At 37.9% G+C, this 19,320-nt stretch overlaps 1 protein-coding gene and 1 non-coding gene across 2 annotated transcripts; one reads left to right on the top strand and one right to left on the bottom strand.

Annotated features, from left to right (window-relative positions):
- Positions 1 to 455: 455 nt before the first annotated feature.
- Positions 456 to 1,907, bottom strand: LOC132606569 (probable (S)-N-methylcoclaurine 3'-hydroxylase isozyme 2). The gene is made up of 2 exons (XM_060320175.1): positions 1,481 to 1,907; positions 456 to 1,054 (listed from the first exon to the last, which is right to left on the bottom strand). The coding sequence occupies exons 1-2, from the start codon at positions 1,892 to 1,894 to the stop codon at positions 989 to 991; spliced, it is 480 nt and encodes a 159-aa protein (XP_060176158.1). The 5' UTR covers positions 1,895 to 1,907; the 3' UTR covers positions 456 to 988.
- A 1,828-nt stretch (positions 1,908 to 3,735) lies between these two features.
- LOC132619410 (small nucleolar RNA SNORA8) lies at positions 3,736 to 3,841 on the top strand. Its single transcript, XR_009574714.1, has one exon. It is a non-coding gene; the product is annotated as a small nucleolar RNA SNORA8 (small nucleolar RNA).
- The last annotated feature ends 15,479 nt before the right edge of the window (positions 3,842 to 19,320 follow it).

The raw sequence follows: 19,320 nt of genomic DNA, 5'->3' as shown, positions 1-19,320 counted from the left end.
GACAAGAATTGGATCTTTCTTAGATATAATGAGATCCAAGATCTCATCCATGTTAATCTGAGCTGGATTCATATCATCTGGCAGAAACCAATCAAACTTATGTATCAAAGAAGCAACAACTAAAGGAACAAACCTCGAAGCTAGAGGTTCTCCAGCACACATTCTTCTTCCTGAACCATAAGGTTTTTTTTTTTCCAAGCGTGGAAACCCCAGAACCAGAAGTAGTAGGATTGATTCTCATAATAATAAAATAAATAAATATTTCAGAAATATTTTTTCAAAAATTATCAAATTAAAAAAAAAATGTCCGCTAGCACGTCAATCGGTTAATTCAATAAAATGGGAATTAGCACTCGATTTTGTTGGCACCAAGCAACAACTAAAGGAACAAACCTCAAAGCTAGAGGTTCTCCAGCACACATTCTTCTTCCTGAACCAAATGGAATATGCTCAAAATCAGTGGCGGATGTAGCATTCTATATGGGGGTTCAATTGAATCCCTAACTTTCGATGCAAAGTATAAATTTGTGTGTAAAAAGTTAGTAAAATTACAATAAATAGTAGGCATGAACCCATATCTTTTAAAACATAATGGATTCAAGCTAAATCTTAAAAGATTGAACCCATAAAATTTAAATCATGGATCCGCTTCTGCTCAAAATCTCGCCCTTTATAGTCCATCTTAGAGTTCATAAATCTCTTAGGTTTGAAGCTCAAAGGATCGTCCCAAACCTCAGGATCTCTTGCAATTGCCCACATGTTGATCATAACTTGTGTGTCTTTCGGAATTGTGTAGCCCATGACTTCACATGTTTCCACGGCACGATGAGGTAGTAGCAATGGGCCAGAAGGATGCAACCTTAATGTCTCTTTATAACAAGCGTCTAAGTAAGGCAAGTTTGGTAAGTCAGATTCCTTTATAACGTCCTTATTATCTCCTACAACTTTGCAATTTCATCCCGGAGTTTTGTTAGGGCTTGTTGATTTTTCAGGAGCTCCACAAGCATCCATTCACTTGTAACAATTGTTGTTTCTGTTCCAGCTCCAAATAGTTCTAAAAAGGAAATGAAACAGTAGTACTTGATGATTAAGTAGGCATTTGGACATGAACTTAGTAATATTGAAAAAAGTAGTATTTGAAGTTAAGCTGAAAAAAGATATTTGAAAATTGAAGTTGTGTTTGGACATACATTTGATTTAAAAATATGTCTTAATTTTTGTGAGGGATAAATTTTTCCACTTTGAAAATGGTTAGAACTTATAACAAGTTTTTCAAACATGAAAAACGCATCTTCAAGTTGGAGTGAAAAATTCACTACAATATATAACCAAACCATTTCTTGAGAAACATAAAAGTTCAAAAAAAAAAAAAAAAAAAAAAAGAAGGAAAAAACTCGTATGTCCAAGAGAGACCTAAGTTTTTTATGCTCCAACTCTTTTTTTGTAAGTGAAAAGACTGAGAAGAGGACAGATGACATACCATAAGCAATCCATTAATATGTTTATCAGTGAAACCATTTTTAACCAAAGCATCTACAAAATCTACAGCATTCAAAGAAAGTTGACTATTTTTTCTTCGGTCCTGAACGATGCCAGCCCAAACAACAGAAGTTTTATCGAACAAATCCATGATTTTTTTGTACGTTCCTTGGAAACTCAAAGTGCAAATTACACCCAAAACAGGATACATATCTGCTAACTCTTGGGTAGCACCCGTCTCGGTGAATCTACGCAAGTTCTTCCTCATTTCTTCACCCACTCCCTTGCCCACAAAATCAATTAAATCCATCGAACGAAGCAAATTACCCAATATGTTTAAAACCGTCACGAAAATGACGTCCCTGATTTTAATCACTTGGCCTTGTTTGGTAGCCAAATGTTGTATCATTTCCATGACCTTATTCTTCCTCGTACTTACCTGTAGAGGCGGATCCAAGATTTAAATTTAATGAGTTCAACTTCTAAAATTTTCATTGAACTTATCATAATGTTAAAATTATTGGTTCAAATATAATACTATTTATTTAATTTTTAGTAGATTTATACATATAATAGTTATGTGTTCATATGAAACTGAAAGGCTACATCCGCCCCTGCTTACCTGAGATTCCAGAGCCTTTGTAGAGAAAAGCTCGGCCCTGTATATAGTTCGGATCCTTTTCCAATTATCATCACACTCTTCAAGAAAAGCAGTGACAAGTTGTGAACTATTGACCCTTTGACTCGAACGACACGAGAAATGTAACGACAGAAAGAATACGATCATGTGTTTTGAGAGCCTCGGCTGCAGCTGCAGGGGCTGAAACGACAATCACGAGTCGTGTACCGAACCTTATGGACATTAAATCAGGACCATGAGTTTGAGCTAGCTTTGCTAGAGTAGCATGAGGACGTGTTTTGTCCAATTGGAAAAGGTTTCCTACACATGGCCATGGAAATGGACCTGGAGGAAGTGGTAACTCTTTTCTTGATGAATATAAGTACTTCAACGTGATTGCAATTAGGACCAAAGTAAGAAGAATTGGAGTGAATCAGAAATCGATCATCTCTATTAATTGATTTGTAGCTAAACTAAATAGGCTGGTTGTTTTTTGTTGTAGGAGTTGTAATGAAATAGTACTACATTATATGTAGCTCCACTGGCCGGATATATAAAAGAGTATGACTTTCTTAGAAAGCTTATTTTTCCAATGTGAATATACGTTGAATATACATTGATGGCTTATCCTTTCAATAAGAGGATACATTATTCCACCCATGCGTTCCTTTTATTTTCTTCTTAAATTCAAAAATAATTTTAGGAAAATGAAAACTTTTTTTTTTTAAAAAAGGGCAGCCCGGTGCACCAAGCACCCACTATGTGGGGGGGGGGGGGGGGGGTCCGGGAAAGGACCGGACCACAAGGGTCTATTGTACGCAGCCTTATCCTGCATTTCTGCAACAGACTGTTTCCGCGGCTTGAACCCATTATCTCCTGGTCACATGACAGCAACTTTACCGGTTATAAAATATTGGTAAACGAAAGCTTCTCTTATAAAATACTCCATAAATATGGTTTTAGTACTCTGGAGTCTAGAAGCCAACACCAGAAAGAATATGCCCGACGTTTGTTGCATTCTTGATGTATTTTATTTCGGGCTGTGACAGTCAAACTAGATTTGAAATGATACGAATATCATGTGTTTTTAATTTTTTTTTCATATTATTTTAATCTTAATTTTCTGATTGGTATTCTCATCTAATCATAGTTCAGTTTTCTTGCTTTCTTTAACTTTCCTATAAACAAGTGGCCCGTTCTGTCTATAGAACATTGGCATGTTAAGGAGATTCAGAAATATAACATCCATTTAGTTTTTGTTCAGCTCAGATAAAATGTTTCAACATAGACATTTTTTTTCCAACTAACGTAGACATTTAATTTGTATTCGTGTTCTTCTAAGCCTCGAAAAGAAATTTCACAATTAGGGAAATATTTTCTATTTGATTTTCACAATTTGGGAAATATTGGATCTAATGAACTAATTAAATTTTAGTTACATTTTTCAATTTTATTCTGTCATTAATTCCTAGAAACGATTGATTCACATGAAAATGTAGGTCATTAATATAATGTAATATACTAGTGTAATAAAGAGTCCGGAACCAAAATGCCCCCAAAAAAATTACTTTGAACCAAAATACCCAACAAAAAAAAAGTTACCAAAGTACCTATAGCGCAGTAAAATACTACGCTATAGCACTTCACGGAGACGGAGCCGTTAAGTGCTATAGCGCAGTATTTTACTGCGTTATAGATTTTTTTTTCTATAACGCAGTAAAATACTGCGTTATAGAAACAGTACCAAAAAAAAAAAATTGGCCAACGATTAGTCGTATGTCAAGACTCCGAAACGTTAATATTTTATAAAGAACCTGATATTTTTTTCTGCGTACAATAATGTAGGCTCAATACATCAAGGATACGTATACATTCGGATCGTCATTTTAGGGGTTGAAAAGGTGCCCGAAGTAAGTTTTGTTTGAAAAAACTTAGTGTTTGACTGTAAGGTTATTTTAGTCAACTTTATATGTTGAGAAAATTAGTCAGCTTTATTTTCAAAAATTGAAACCGCAGAAGTGAAATTGACATTCACAGCTACATTACCTCAGGATTTTTACGTTGAAATCTATTGCGTATCATCATCTTATAAGTAAATAAAACTGAAAATTTCATGCCAATTTGGGGGAAAATTGAAATTGAATGGGATAAAAGGTGTTTTTTTAAAAATCGACTCGGCCAAACCGCTTGTTCGCGTAGATCTCGAAAAAATTCGCAAGTTAAAAAAAAACGCGTAAAACGGACGTCCGAGCGCAAAGTTATGACCATCTAAAGTTTGACGACTTTATAACTAGTTTTTCTCCCTATATTTTTTAGAATTATATTTATATTCAAAATAAAATTATGTCTTGATTAAAAAATAACACGCTTAAATCAAAATCTTAAAAAATAAAACACCCTAAAGTTTCCAAACAAAACTTACTTCGGGCACCTTTTCGACCCTTAAAATGACTATCCGAACGTCTACGTATCCTTGATGTATTGGGCCTACATTATTGTACGCAGAAAAAAATATCATGTTCTATATAAAATATTGACGTTTCAGAGTCTTGACACACGACTAATCGTTGGTCAAAGTATGAAAAAAACACTAAGTTTTTTCAAACAAAACTTACTTCGGACACCTTTTCAACCCATAAAATGACGATCCGAACGTCTACGTATCCTTGATGTATTGGGCCTACATTATTGTACGCAGAAAAAAATATCAGGTTCTATATAAAATATTGATGTTTCGGAGTCTTGACACACGACTAATCGTTGGTCAAAGTATGGAAAAAACACTAAGTTTTTTCAAACAAAACTTACTTCGGGCACCTTTTCAACCCCTAAAATGACGATCCGAACTTCTACGTATCCTTGATGTATTGGGCCTACATTATTGTACGCAGAAAAAAAATCAGGTTCTATATAAAATATTGACGTTTCGGAGTCTTGACATGACTAATTATTGGTCAAAGTATGAAAAAAAACACTAAGTGTTGCAAAAAATAAAGTTGGCCAATTTTTTTTTTTTTGGTACTCTTTTCTATAACGCAGTATTTTACTGCGTTATAGATTTTTTTTATCTATAACGTAATAAAATACTGCGCTATAGCACTTAACGGCTCTGTCTCCGTGAAGTGCTATAGCGCAATATTTTACTGCGCTAAAGGTACTTTGGTAACTTTTTTTTTTGTTAGGGTATTTTGATTCAAAGTGATTTTTTTGGGGGCATTTTGGTTCCGGACTCCATAATAAACAGCGTCTCTTTGTGTATTATGTTGTGAGCAGTCAATTACCGATATAAAATCAATTGTCCAGTCACGAGCCGATATAATATCAATTTTCAAACAAGCTCTGTGGACCTAAATAGCTTCTGGAGTGTTATATTGTTGTCATGAGTGATGTTATAAGCATAAGCCAAATAATATAAACTCTATTGTCCTGAACCATAATACCAACTATGTTGCCCTGAACCATAATATATATATATATATATATATATATATATATATATATAAACATTATTGCCTTAACAATTTCAATGAGTGTTTGCGTACTAACTTTCACAAATTAACAGTCATCCTAATGCCCTGTTGAAATCACTTAGTGATACATCAAGAGAAACTACTAGAAAATCACTATTTTTCCACTGAAAAATATTCAGTGGCTATTGCCAAATATTCAGTGGCTATTGCCACAGAAATCAGCGAGAAAGGAAAAAATAGTAAGTGCTTTCACACAGAAAAATTAGAAAGTTTGCGTTTCAATGGGAACTTGTTTTCCACCATTCATTTTCCCCGTGAGCTAGTTCGTGAGAATGAGATGGAAAAATCATGTTTAAAGAATAAATTTCCCCCTAATTCGCCGTGAGAAAAACCTCTGTTTCTATTAGTGAGAGTAGCCAAACTATAGAACCCCTAAAGACAATGTTAATGTGAACCAGACTAAATTTCGTGTTGAAGAAAAGAAAACAGAAAAGAACCCAATAAGGGCAGTTTAGTCATTTCACTGCTTTCCACTAATTAGTTGATTAGCTGTAAATTAGTTATAACTACTTTTGTGAAGTTAGATCAGTTAGCTAATCTAGTGATTACATCCGTGTATATATAGAATGTATACTCAATCATTTGAGTACCAATCGATGTCAGTGGAAATGGTAACAATGCTACAGATGGTAACAATTCAACCACCACATCAGCTGGGGCTTCTGGGAGTCAAACAGTACTTGGCTCTAATCAAATAATTGATCACAATCATCCTCTCTATTTGCATGCTTTGAATGTTAGTGGTATTTCTTTGATTTCTTTTCAACTAAAAGGCAGTAAAAAATTATGCCTAATGGGTTAGATCTATGAGACTAGCTTTAATAGGAAGAAACAAATTTAGACTAGTAGATAGTTCTTGTAAAAAGGAAAAATTCAGAGAAGAACTTTCAGATTAATGGGATAGAGTAAATTCTATAGTGCTTTCCTGGTTAATGAATTATGTTTGTAACGACCCGCTTGGTTGTTATGCGTGCACTGGCCATTCTACCCTTGCTAGTACTTTTTCAAGATTAGGAATGAGCGGGCCTAGATAAATTGGGGTGTGTTTTACTTTGTGTTTTGTGACTTATAAGTGACTCTGTAATGTGTTTTTAACTTGGTTGTTTGCTGGCTTGTGTTCATAGGGCCTTAGAATGATTTTTAGAGACTAAGTATAAAAAGTGAAAAATATCTGTGCTCACAGCCCAAAATCCACCGCTGCAGCGAGGAAGGGTCCCGCTGCAGCGAAGGGTTGGTTTTCCAAATGCCCGCTGCAGCGAAGGTGTTGCTAGCTGCTGTAGCGAAGCGGGGACCGCTACAGCAGACCTCAGTAAGTCAGAAATCCGATTTAAATACCTTATTTCGACCCCACTCCTCACATAATCCCAAAAACAGTTTCCAAGAGCATAGAGGCGACTTTCTAAGGCTAGGGCACTATTCTCCATCAAAGGTAAGCCTTAATCATTAACTTTCTACGTGTAATGATTCTCGGTTGATTCTTGTTTCAACCAAAGGATCGTTAAAGGGAATTGAATGGTAGAACACAAATACCAAAGAAACCCTAGAATATTAATGGGTATTGTTTATTGTTGTTTATTGATTCTTTAATCATCTAAGAGTATAGATTATCGCTTCATAGCATGAGAACTTGATATTCAATGATGGAAATTGGTTGTTGAGACCTAGGGTTCCGATAAAAATGGGAACTTTGGCTAAAAACAGAATTGTAGGGTTGAACTGATTAGAGAACCCATTAATTGAACCAATATGATGCTTGAGACTAGTATTAGGATGATTATGACCCTAAGGATAAGGCAGCCGAGTTCGCAGCAGAACCAGCTCAGCCGGATATTATTGCTACTCCAGTGCTGTCAGATGTTATGGTCTGAGTGCTGTACTTATTGAATGGCTTAGCAGCGGCAGGTGTGTTACCAGCAGTAGCAGGTAATCAGGGTGCGAGAGCAGGTGGTCTGGCTCAGGCTCCAGTTCAGGCGCCAGGGGTATAACATGCCGCTGTTGTGGCTCCCCGTTTGGATGAGGCCCCGGGACCGGAGTTATTTCCTAGGCCAGTGGGAGGACCGGTGATGACAGGTGACGAATATGATTTGTTTTGGAGGTTCACTAAGTTGAAGCCTCCAGAGTTCTTTGGTACTGAGGCAGAGGATGCCTATGAGTTCATTATTAATTGCCACGAGAGGATCCATAAGATGGGGGTAGTTGAGAAGTACGGAGTAGAGTTTGTGACTTTTCAGCTCATAGGGGAAATGCCAAGTTATAGTGGAGGGCGTTTGTAGAGTGTAGGGCAACGAATTTTCCTCCATTGACTTGGACTCAGTTCTACCAGATTTTTCTTGAGAAGTATGTTCCTCGTGCTTTAGGGACTGGAGGCAATATGAGTTCAGTAATACTGAGCAGGGACATTCTTCTATGGTTGCTTACGAATCCTGATTTCACTTATTGGCTCGTTATGCTCTCCAGCTTTTACCTACTGAGGAGGAGAGGGTGAGATAATTTGTGAAGGGGTTGAATACCGCCCTTCAGTTATCGGCTCTTCAGCTGGTAACCAGGGGTTGTACTGTTCAGGAGGTTGTGAATCGTGTAAAGCCTGTTGAGGGCGTCTGTCAGGATGACTACAATAAATATGCAGAGAAGAAGGCTCCAAAGGGTGGTAATTTTAGTGGTACGTTTTCTAAGGGACAGGGATTAGTGGTACGTTTTAATAAGGGTTTTATTCGCCCGAGTGTCTCTCCATGGGGCGCTCCTATGCTTTTTGTGAAAAAGAAGGATGGGACTATGTGGATGTGCATTGATTACCGCCAGTTAAATAAAGGCACCATTCGGAATAAATATCCTATTGCTCGCATTGATGATCTATTTAACCGGCTTCGGGGAGCATGTGTGTTGCTCTAAAATTGAATTGAGATCGGGCTACCATCAATTAAAGATTCGGGTGGAGGATATCCCTACGACGGCTTTCCGGACTAGATACGGGCATTATGAGTTTCTTGTCATGTCTTTCGGGCTCACTAATGCCCCTACTGCTTTTATGGATTTGATGGACCGAATTTTTAAGCCATTGTTAGATTCTTTTGTTATTGTATTTATTGATGATATATTGATTTATTCGAAGAGTAGGGAAGATCATGAAAAACATCTGAGGGTTGTCCTTGGATTGTTGCGGGATAGAGAGCTGTATGCTAAGTTCCCCAAGTTTGAATTTTTGCTGGATTCAATGTCTTTCTTGGGGCATGTGGTTTCAAAGGAGGGAATTATGATTGATCCCAAAAAGATTGAGGCTGTAAGAGATTGGGCTAGGCCCACGTCTGTGACAGAAATCTGCAACTTCTTCGGGTTAGCTAGTTACTACCGCCGGTTCGTGAAGGGGTTTGCTTCTATTGCATCACACTTGACCCGTTTGACGCAGAAAGAGGTACCTTTTCAGTGGTCCGATGAGTGTGAAGAGGGCTTTCAAAAGCTTTGTTGACCACAACACTGATTCTTGCCTTGCCCGTGGAGGGTAAGGATTTTGTGATTTATTGTGATGCTTCCCGTTCAAGTTTGGGCGCTGTGTTGATGCAGGAAGAGAGTTATTGCCTATGCTTCTAGGCAACTGAATATTCATGAAATGAATTATCCTACTTATGACGTAGACTTGGCAGCAGTGGTGTTTGCATTGAAGATTTGGAGGCACTATCTTTATGGTGTCCATTGTGAAATATTCATTGATCATTATAGCCTGCAGCACGTGTTTACTCAGTGGGATTTAAATTCTAAGCAACAACGATGGATGGAATCGTTGAAGGATTATGATATTACTATTTTACACTATCCTGGCAAGGTGAACGTTGGCAGATACCTTGAGCAGAAAGTTAGTTAGTATGGGCAGCTTGGCTCGTCTTGTCACTTTTGAGTGTCCGTTGACCATAGAAGTTCAGGCTTTGGCTAACAGTTTGGTGCGGCTTGATTTATCCGGTTCTGGCAGAGTGTTGGCTTTTATTGAGGCGAGGTCATCTCTCTAGATTAGATTAAGGCAAAACAATGTGATTATCGAGGTTTATACAAAATTTGGGACAAGGTAATGAGTGGTGAGGCTAAGGAGGCCTTGATCGATGAAGAGGGCGTATTGAGAATTAAAATGTGTGTGTGCGTTCCTCGAGTGGATAACTTGATTCAGACGATTTTAGAGGAGGCCCACAGCTTTAGATATTCTATTCATCCTGGTACTACGAAAATGTACCGTGATCTGAGGCAACATTACTAGTGGGCTAGGATGAAGCGTAATATAGCTGACTATGTTTCCAAATATTTAAATTGTCAGCAGGTAAGTACAAGCACCAAAGGCCCGGTGGTGCTCTTCAGAGGATGTCCACTCCTGAATGGAAGTGGGAGAGGATAGCCATGGATTTTGTGGTGGGTCTTCTAAAGACCTTGGGTAAGTTTGATTCGATCTGGGTCATTGTTGATCGGTTGACTAAGTCTGCACATTTTATTCCGGTCCAGCTTACTTATAATGCCGAGAAGTTAGCCAAGATCTACATTCATGAGGTTAGACTGCATGGGGTTCCTATTTCTATCATATCCAATAGGGGCATGACGTTTACATCTCGATTTTGGAAGCATCTGCATTTGGAATTGGGTACTAGGTTGGACCTTAATACAACTTTCCACCCCAGACAGACGGTCAGTCCGAGTGGATGATTCAGGTTCTTGAGGACATGCTTCGTGCGTATGTGATTGACTTCGGTGGTAATTGGGACCAGTTTTTACCATTGGCGGAGTTCGCTTATTATAATAGTTATCATGCGAGCATTGATATGGCTCCATTTGAGGCACTTTATGGGAGGAAGTGTAAATCACCTATTGGGTGCTTTGATGCGTTCGAGGTAAGACCTTGGGGCACTGATATGTTGAGAGAATCTCTAGATATGGTCAAAGTGATTCAAGAAAAGCTCTTAGCAACTCAGAGTAGGCAGAAGGAGTATGCGGATCCAAAGGTCCGGGATCTTGAGTTTATGGTGGAGGAACAAGTATTGTTGAAAGTGTTACACCTCGGAAATTTCCCCGTGAATGTATAACGAATAGACTAACGAAGACTACGGGTATATGATGTTTGAACAAGAAGGGAATGACGTTTGACGACCCTAAGTAAGATCTCAAAGGCAATTGTAATAAGAGATAGGTTATGCTCCACAATGACTAATCATAGGTTTTGAAAATGTGAAAAAAAAAGTTGCAGATTTGCATTTTGGCCAGTCGGTCGTAAAATGAAATACGGACCGTAAAGTGGTATACGACCCGTAAACTGCCAGGTCGTTTTCCAACTTACAAAACTTTAACTTTCTGCTAAATGTTCAAATGGTTAAATACGACTTGGAATACGGACCGTAAATTGAAATACGGCCCGTAAACTGCGATCGTAAATCACCATGATCCTCAGCATACCTTTCTGGTTTTGACATGCTTAAATACGACCATGAAATATGGACCGTAAATTGGAATACGGACCGTAAACTGGGTTTACGGCCAGTGTGCACTTCGACTACTGTTCATAAAAATCAAATTTTAAGTTAAGTATAAGGGACCCTTTTTCATTCCATTCATTTCATTTTCACTCCACACTTCAAGAAACATCTAGAACACTCTCTAATATTCATCCACAAGAGAAGAAAAGGAAAATCAAGATCAACAACACTAAAACCATGAAATCAAGAGTGTGAAACTCATCAAAGTTCATCTACACCAAGAAATTGCAAAGGAAGTGAAGTAGGGTTTTTGGCATAGAAGAGTATTGCTACTCAAGGCTCATTCCTACTACATCTAAGGTAAGTTTTATGACTTTCTCATGATGATTGAAGTATTTATACGTTGAAACACTTGGATTATAGAAGAGTGTAGTAAATGGGCCATAAAATATGAATAGTGCCATAGTTGAATGATAGTTGGATTTATGAATGTTGATGAGTTGGGAGTATAAATATGTTATAAATGACGTGTAGACTATAAAATAGGTGTGATGTATGAGAAAATGTGATGATGAGCTAACACCCATAATGTGGAGAAATTGGAGAAAAATGGTGGAATGTGGTAAATGCAGATAAATGACGATTGTTGATACGATATTGTGAGTGTTGTTGTGAACGTTTGGTAGTTGAAATGAAACATGGGAAAAGTAGTAGAAACAAAGGAAATGCTGCCCAATTTTCCCTAGAAAATAGTCACGCGTTCTTATAGTCGATTAACTGACGTTGATGCGAATTCTCTTGAAGGTAAAGACGCGAATATTGAAGAGGAACGATCAAGCGGTAGAATAGCTAAAGGAAAAGGTATGTAAGGCTTATCTTTTCTTTCAAAAGGCATGAATCCTTCAAGTCTTATATAATCCTTCTACAAAACGAAGCCTATGAGTCCTTCAATATATTGAATTACATATGAATATGACGGTGATGATAATGAGCTAGAGTATAGCGATTCAAGAAATTGTGGCATGATGTTCCTATAAGGCTAATGGTGTTATCTTTGTTAACACTCGCCTTATGCTCTATTTCCCTCAAGGCGAGGCACGATACTCATAAACGTTCATAATATAAGCGGGGGCTCTCGACCTTACGTCACCCCGACATTGTTATAAATTGTTCATAAGCCTCAATGCATGTCCTATGACCAATGTTTCGAGAAACTACGAGTCTATGTTCATAAAGGATTTCATGTGAGATAAAGGTAAGAGATACGCTATAGAAATGATAATGGAAATGATGAGCTTAAGCCCAAAGATTATAAAGACTATCATACGATACTTATACAAAATTCGTGCTACGGATATGATGTGATTTTCATAGATTGTCTCTAAATTTAAATGTGTGCATTAATGAAAGGTTACGATAAGCTTATGAGATGTATGCGATGGCAATGATAATGTCGAGATATATTGATCCTTGTATGATGCATGTGATATGGTCGAGCCACTACATGGCCGAATACGGAAGATATGTATGTGATATTGTCGAGCCACTACGTGGCCGAATACAGATACTGTCGAGCCACCATATGGTCGAATATGGAGATTGTCTATCCCTACGTGGCCGAATGCGGATAATATTTTATGTGTATGAGAAGCTACGGTACTACGATGATGAATTATGTGACATGATGATGTATACGCTATGTTGGTTCATATACGACGATTATGTATATGTGATATATGTATGAAAGGTATTCATCCTTAAAGGTCGCGCAGGTTTTGCCGTCACCTTATGACTTATGATTTCTCTATTATGTTTGTTTCATTCATGCCTTACATACTCAGTACAATATTCGTACTGACGTCCGTTTTCTTTGGACGCTGTGTTCATGCCCACAGGTAGACAGGGAGACGGCGCAGACCTTTAGGAGCTATCAGCAGATTTGTAGAAGCACTCAATTATTCCGGAGGTGCTAGTCGGGTTCATACTTTTGTGTATATATATATATGTATAAGTATTTTGGGCACGACGGGGTCTTGTCCCGTCCATATGTCTAGTACTCTAGTAGAGGCTCATAGATACGTATGTGTAGGTTATATGGTCTCACAAGGTCACTACTGTATATATGTAGATATGTGTACATTATCTTTTGATAGCCAAATGGCTTATGTATATAAAAGTATTTATGTTCTTTAATAAAAATGATTTTCTTACGATTATGAGTTTATGGACGAAAAAGGAGGCTTAATGAGTATGATGAGTAGTAGAACGAGCGGTGCTCGGTGGTCAGCCCCGAGTACCCGTCACGACCCCTAGCTGGGTCGTGACAGAAAGTCTCACCCATGAAGGGTGTGATGAGATTTCGAAAGAAAGGTAAGCTTAGTCCTAGATACATTGGGCCGTTTGAGATTCTTGATCGTGTGGGGGATATAGCGTATGGGTTAGCTTTACCCCCAAGTTTGTCCGGTGTTCACCCGGTGTTTCATATCTCTATACTGAAGAGTATCATGGTGATGGGTCCTATATTATTTGTTGGGATTCGGTTCTGTTAGATGAGAATTTATTCTATGAGGAAGAGCCTATTGCTATATTAGATAGGGAGGTGCGTAAGTTGAGATCAAAGGAAATCCCAAAAGTTAATGTCCAGTGGAAGAATCGTCTTGTTGAGGAAGACACTTGAGAGATCGAGTCAGATATGCGAAATAAGTATCCCCATCTTTTCGCTGAGTCAGGTACCTTTTCCCTTATTTCTTTCCTTCTCATCTGTTCAGGGATGAACGGTTGTTCAATTGGTATCTGATATAATGACCCGCTTAGTCGTTATGCGTGGATTGACCATTCTACCCTTGCTAGTACTTTTTCGAGGTTAGGAATGAGCGGGCCTAAATAAATTAGGGTGCGTTTTACGTTGTGTTTTGTGACTTATAAGTGACTCTTTGATATGTTTTTAACTTTGTTGTTTGCTGGCTTGTGTTCATAGGGCCTTAGAATGATTTTTAGAGACTAAGTATTAAAAGTGGAAAATTTTCGTGCTCACTGCCCAAAATCCACCACTGCAGTGGAAGGATTTCTTCTGCCACGGTACCGCTGCAGTGTCCCAAAATCCACCATTGCAGTGGAAGGATTTTCGCTGCCACGGTACTGCTGCAGCAAGGAAGAGTCCCGCTGCAGTGAAGGGTTGGTTTTCCAAATGCCCGCTGCAGCGAAGGTGTTGCTCACTAGTGCAGCGAAGCGGGAATCGCTGCAGCGGAACTCAGTATGTCAGAAACCCAATTTAAATACCTTATTTCGACCCCACTCTTCACATAATCCCAAAAAACAGTTTCCAAGAGCATAGAGGTGACTTTCTCAGGCTAGGACACTATTCTCTATCAAAGCAAGCCTTAATCACAAACTTTCTACGCGTAATGATTCTTAGTTGATTGTTGTTTCAATCAAAGGTCCGTTAATGGGAATTGAAGGATAAAACACAAATACCAAAGAAGCCCTAGAATATTAATGGGTATTGTTTATTGTTGTTTATTGATTGTTTAATCATCTAAGAGTAGAGATATAGCATGAGAACTTGATATTCAATGATGGAAATTGGTTGTTGAGACCTAGGGTTCCAATAAAAATGGGAACTTTGGCTAAAAACAGAATTGTAGGGTTGAAATGATTAGAGAACCCATTAATTGAACCAATATGATGCTTGAGACTAGCATTTGGATGATTATGTCCCTAAGGATAATTAACCCATTTGATTAAGGGTAGAATTGGTGGGATTGTCATCCCTAATTTGTTATTGTTAAGTTGATAATCCTTTACTTACTTAGAATTATAATTCTAGACTTTGAACATTCCGAAGCATTGAGGAAAGGAAAAGCTATTGTGGAGTGAGCGTATTTTTCCAATTCGGGTTTGAGGTAGGTTACAGTTTACTTGAGCTAGACTTTGATTAGTTAATTGTATATGTCGTAGAATCTATGGAAGAAAGCATGCCTGGGACTTCGGACATTGAATTAGGTGATTGTTGTTAGTTGTATGATTAAATAGTGTGAAGTATTTCCCCATTGTTGAGGTTGATAAAATTGAATTGTATTCTTGAGGCTTTGTAAGGAAGGCATTCACATATACCCTTCAATGATTGATTGAGATAGCTTCATATTATACTATCAGTGAGCAGACTATTTGCGGGTCTTATCGTGACTTATGTTATTTGATTATACTTCATTGATGTTAACTTGATACGTGTTCTTGAGTCATTCCTTATTGTTGATTATGAGACCATGTTGATGATAATTGAGATGGAACATATACATCTTGTAAGGCATATTTGACGGGGGTGGCGATGTAGCCTAGTGTGAGCTCGTGGTACGAGGTTCTTTCCGGAATGAGTCATACATGGATATTTTGGGAAAATATTACTATTTAACATGTGTGTACACATATGTGACAGAGTAGGAACTTCATTGTTTATTTTTACTTCTTTTGGCTTGAGCATTGGTGTTTCATTGTTAATAATTAGTGACTTATTATGAAAGTGGATTATTCGAGGATATTATTTGTGATACATGTTTATTGTGCCTGTCTGCCTATTTCATTTATTTTATGTATGTATGCCTGATACTAATCTTAGTCGGCCTATGATACCTACCCGTACGTGTTGTTTGTACTGACCTACACTTGTTGCACTTTTTTTGTGAGTGTAGATTTTGAGCTAGAGATGTCTTCCAGACCTCGCATCTAGTTGAGGTTGTTCGTATCAAGATCCGAGGGTGAGCTCCTATCCCTGCCATGACGCCTGAAGATCTTTCTTTATTCCAGATTTCTATTTTCATCCGGACATTGTGTTTATTTTTAGACAGTACTTCTTCTTTAGACATTGTTGGTTAGGGTCTTTGTACGGTGACTTTCAGATTTTGAGGATGTAATAGCTAGATTTTCGCACTTGCTATTTAGTTTATTTTATTATCAGACATTTTATTCCATTATTCGCGAGCAATGTTTATTAATTGGTTTAAGTAATCAGAATTGACTTGATAATGGGTTAAGGGATTGGTTTGCCCACTATAAGACTAGTATGGGTGCCACTCACGTCTGTTTGGGACGTAACACTGTTGCTAGTAATCTGATTAGTGGCGTCATGCATTCTGTAAATGCTTAGTCAGTCTGGGAAGAATTGGAAGAAAGATTTGATGAAATTAATGGCTCAAGAACATTTAGTATGCATAAATATATAGCCACGTTAACTCAAGGAACAACATCTGTATCTGTTTACTTTACTAGACTTAAAGGGTTGTGGAATGACTTTGAGGCTCTTTGTGCCTTCTCCTGGATGTAACTGTGAAAAATTAAGAGATTTTGTGGTGTACATACAAAGATTGAAGCTGTACCAGTTCTTGATGGGACTAAATGAGTCATACACACAACCTAGGAGTCAAATACTTCTAATGAGTCCTTTACCATCAGTAAATCAGGCATATGACATGATAATCAATGATGAAAGTCAAAGAACTAGTAGTTCTGTGTCTACCGGGTTGCTTGGTGCAAGACCATTAAGTGTAATGAAGTCAATGAATCATTACGAGCAACCAAACATATACCATAGCATTGGAAATCAAAACATGAATGAGGTTGAACCTTTCGTCATGCACTCTAAAATGGAAGTCAAACTGGTTAGAAATACAACAGAAATTATAACTTGTGGTGTGATGTGTGTAAAATAAAGGGGCACATAAGAGAAACCTGTTACAAGACAGTTGGATGTCCACATAGCTACAATAAAAGGAAGTTTTGCTTAGGCCATGGTCAAGGAGGATCTATAACACATATTGCAGCATATAATGCATCAATTTCTGACCATTCACAGAATCACAATTCAATTAATCAAGGCAATGAAGGTCTTGTTACTGGTAATGCTATTAGTCTTTTCCAAGGGATATTAAATCAAGGAAAAATGCCACAGCTGTCAAATGGAAACTAGCCTGGAGCTTGTGTGTTCACCAAGGAACAATATGATCAGATCCTACAAATGCTTAATAAGAGTAGTTGTTTCTTAGCAAGTGCAAACAATGTAGGATTTGATAGCCTAGCAACTGGTAAGGTTACAGGCATAAAAAATTCTTATTTAGCTAAATTAGTACAGTGGCTTATAGACACTGGGGCTACTAATCATATGTTATCCAATGTAGAAGTGTTAGATAAGTCTACTGTTGTTAAAATAAGAATCCAAAACCAGTTTATTTACCAAATAAGGACATATCTATGGTCACTCATACTAGTTCTAGTTCTATATCATCTATAAGTACACTTGAGAATGTGTTTCTATTACCACAATTTAAGTATAACTTGATGTCTGTGTCTAAGGCTACAAGAGAGTTGAAATGTGCAGCCTTATTCTATCCTAATTTCTACATATTTCAGGATCTCTCATATAATGACCCGTTTGGTCGTTATAGGCTTTTCGGTACTTTTCACCCTTGTCTTAGCTTGTTTAGCTCACATTTGACCCGAAGGAATCGTTGACATGCTTCCCGAGGTGTTTGGATATGATTTGGGCGACTTTTGAGAAATTTGGGCTTAAAGCAAAAAAGAGTTGACTCGAAGTTGACTTTTGGGTTAACGGATCTTTTCAGAAATCCATCGATTCCGAGCGGTCCGGATGGTCTTTTAAAACTTGTTCGTATATTTGGTTCGGTTTCCATGCACTAGAGTGCATTTTAGGACTTTGGTTAGGAAATTGGATTTGAGGTATCGGGGGTTTACTCGGTCAACGAGACCTCTATTGGAAATTTTGAGGCCATGAACGTGTTTGTAGAGATATTTTTTGTATGTCTGCATATATGGTATGTGAGCAGATGGTCTCGGGTGATAATCATGATTTCAAGTTGAGATTGTGAAACTTGGGGGAATTCTGGTGTCTAGTGCCCGCTATGGGGGCACCAGTACCGCAGCAGCGGAACCGCTATAGCAGTTGCCATGCCGCAGAAGCGGCTAGTGCATTTAGTAGCTGACCACCACAGCGGTTTGAGTGAGCATCGAAGTGGGACCGTCACAGCTGTGTCGTTGTCGCAGGAGTGGGCATCGGGTAGATACATTCATTAAATGTAAAGCCCTAAGTCCCTTATTCTTTATTATTTTGAATTTAGAGTTTTTGGGAGCATTTCAAGGTGATTCTTGGGGAAATATCTTTGTGGTAAGTCCTTCTATCTTCCTTGCTATTCCATTTGTTAGGATTCCATTATCATGCTAGTTCACTAAGAGTTTAAGATTTAAAAAAGGGCTCAATGAGTTCTTCTTTCTAGGCTTTGTAATCTTGAATTATTGATTGGGTTAGCTTTATTAAGCATGGAATAGATGATTAGAATCTATTATTGCATGATTTCTTCCTAATTAGTGGCTAAATTATGGAATTAGAAGTTAGGGTTTATATCCAAATTTGGGGGTTTTGCCTAGAATCCGAATTTAAGTAAATTGTTGGTCCTTCTATCTTGTAATTGATGGGAATTGATCACCTAGAGCTTAATCTCATGTTGAGACCTTTAGATCCCTAATTTCATCCTTCTAGTTCTTAAACCTCGCTCCATAGGTTGGGGATTTGGGTCTTGAATAGAAGTAGGGTTTGATTGATGTTCTTCTTGATTCTAATTGCATATTTCAGATATGATTAGATTTCCATTATCTCTCTTAAAGGAAAGGAAAGACTAAGGTATGATTGTTGGAGACTTTGCTGTTCGGCCTTCCAGATAGGTTACGGTTTACCCTATGGTGAGACTTCGATTAGCGAAGCATATATTTTGACGATATTGTTGGAGAATGCGTGTAAACCTTCAGGTATAAAGTTGGGTTAAATATTGCCTTAGGTTGGGCCTCCTTATATTATTTGGGGCTATCCACCCCGTTGTGTTGTGACTTATCTTGTTCTATTTGTTGTTGGATCGTTGCCACGTGGAGATAGTGGGTATTGGTGTTTAGTGATATATAGTGATGATGATATTATAACACCTCACTGGTTGCTGTTTGAGACGAGGATTGTGATACTATTGTGGCTTATTATGTAGCCTTTTTATTATTATTGTTGGTGTGCCCATGTATGGTATTGTTGAGATTGATTTAGTTATTAACATTGAACTCATACATTGCACACATTCTCATCCTTCATGATATACTGTTAATACATTGATGATATACAACGAAACACTGTTACGAGCTGGGCTCAGTTGGATGAGAGTGACGTGAGGACCGATCTCCGATGTTTATCCCGAAATCGAGG

This window comes from Lycium barbarum, chromosome 1 (assembly GCF_019175385.1).
Source record: "Lycium barbarum isolate Lr01 chromosome 1, ASM1917538v2, whole genome shotgun sequence".
Classification (NCBI taxonomy): domain Eukaryota; kingdom Viridiplantae; phylum Streptophyta; class Magnoliopsida; order Solanales; family Solanaceae; genus Lycium; species Lycium barbarum.
The sequence above is the reverse complement of the archived record's forward strand: the minus strand, read 5'-3'. Positions and strand labels throughout refer to the sequence as shown.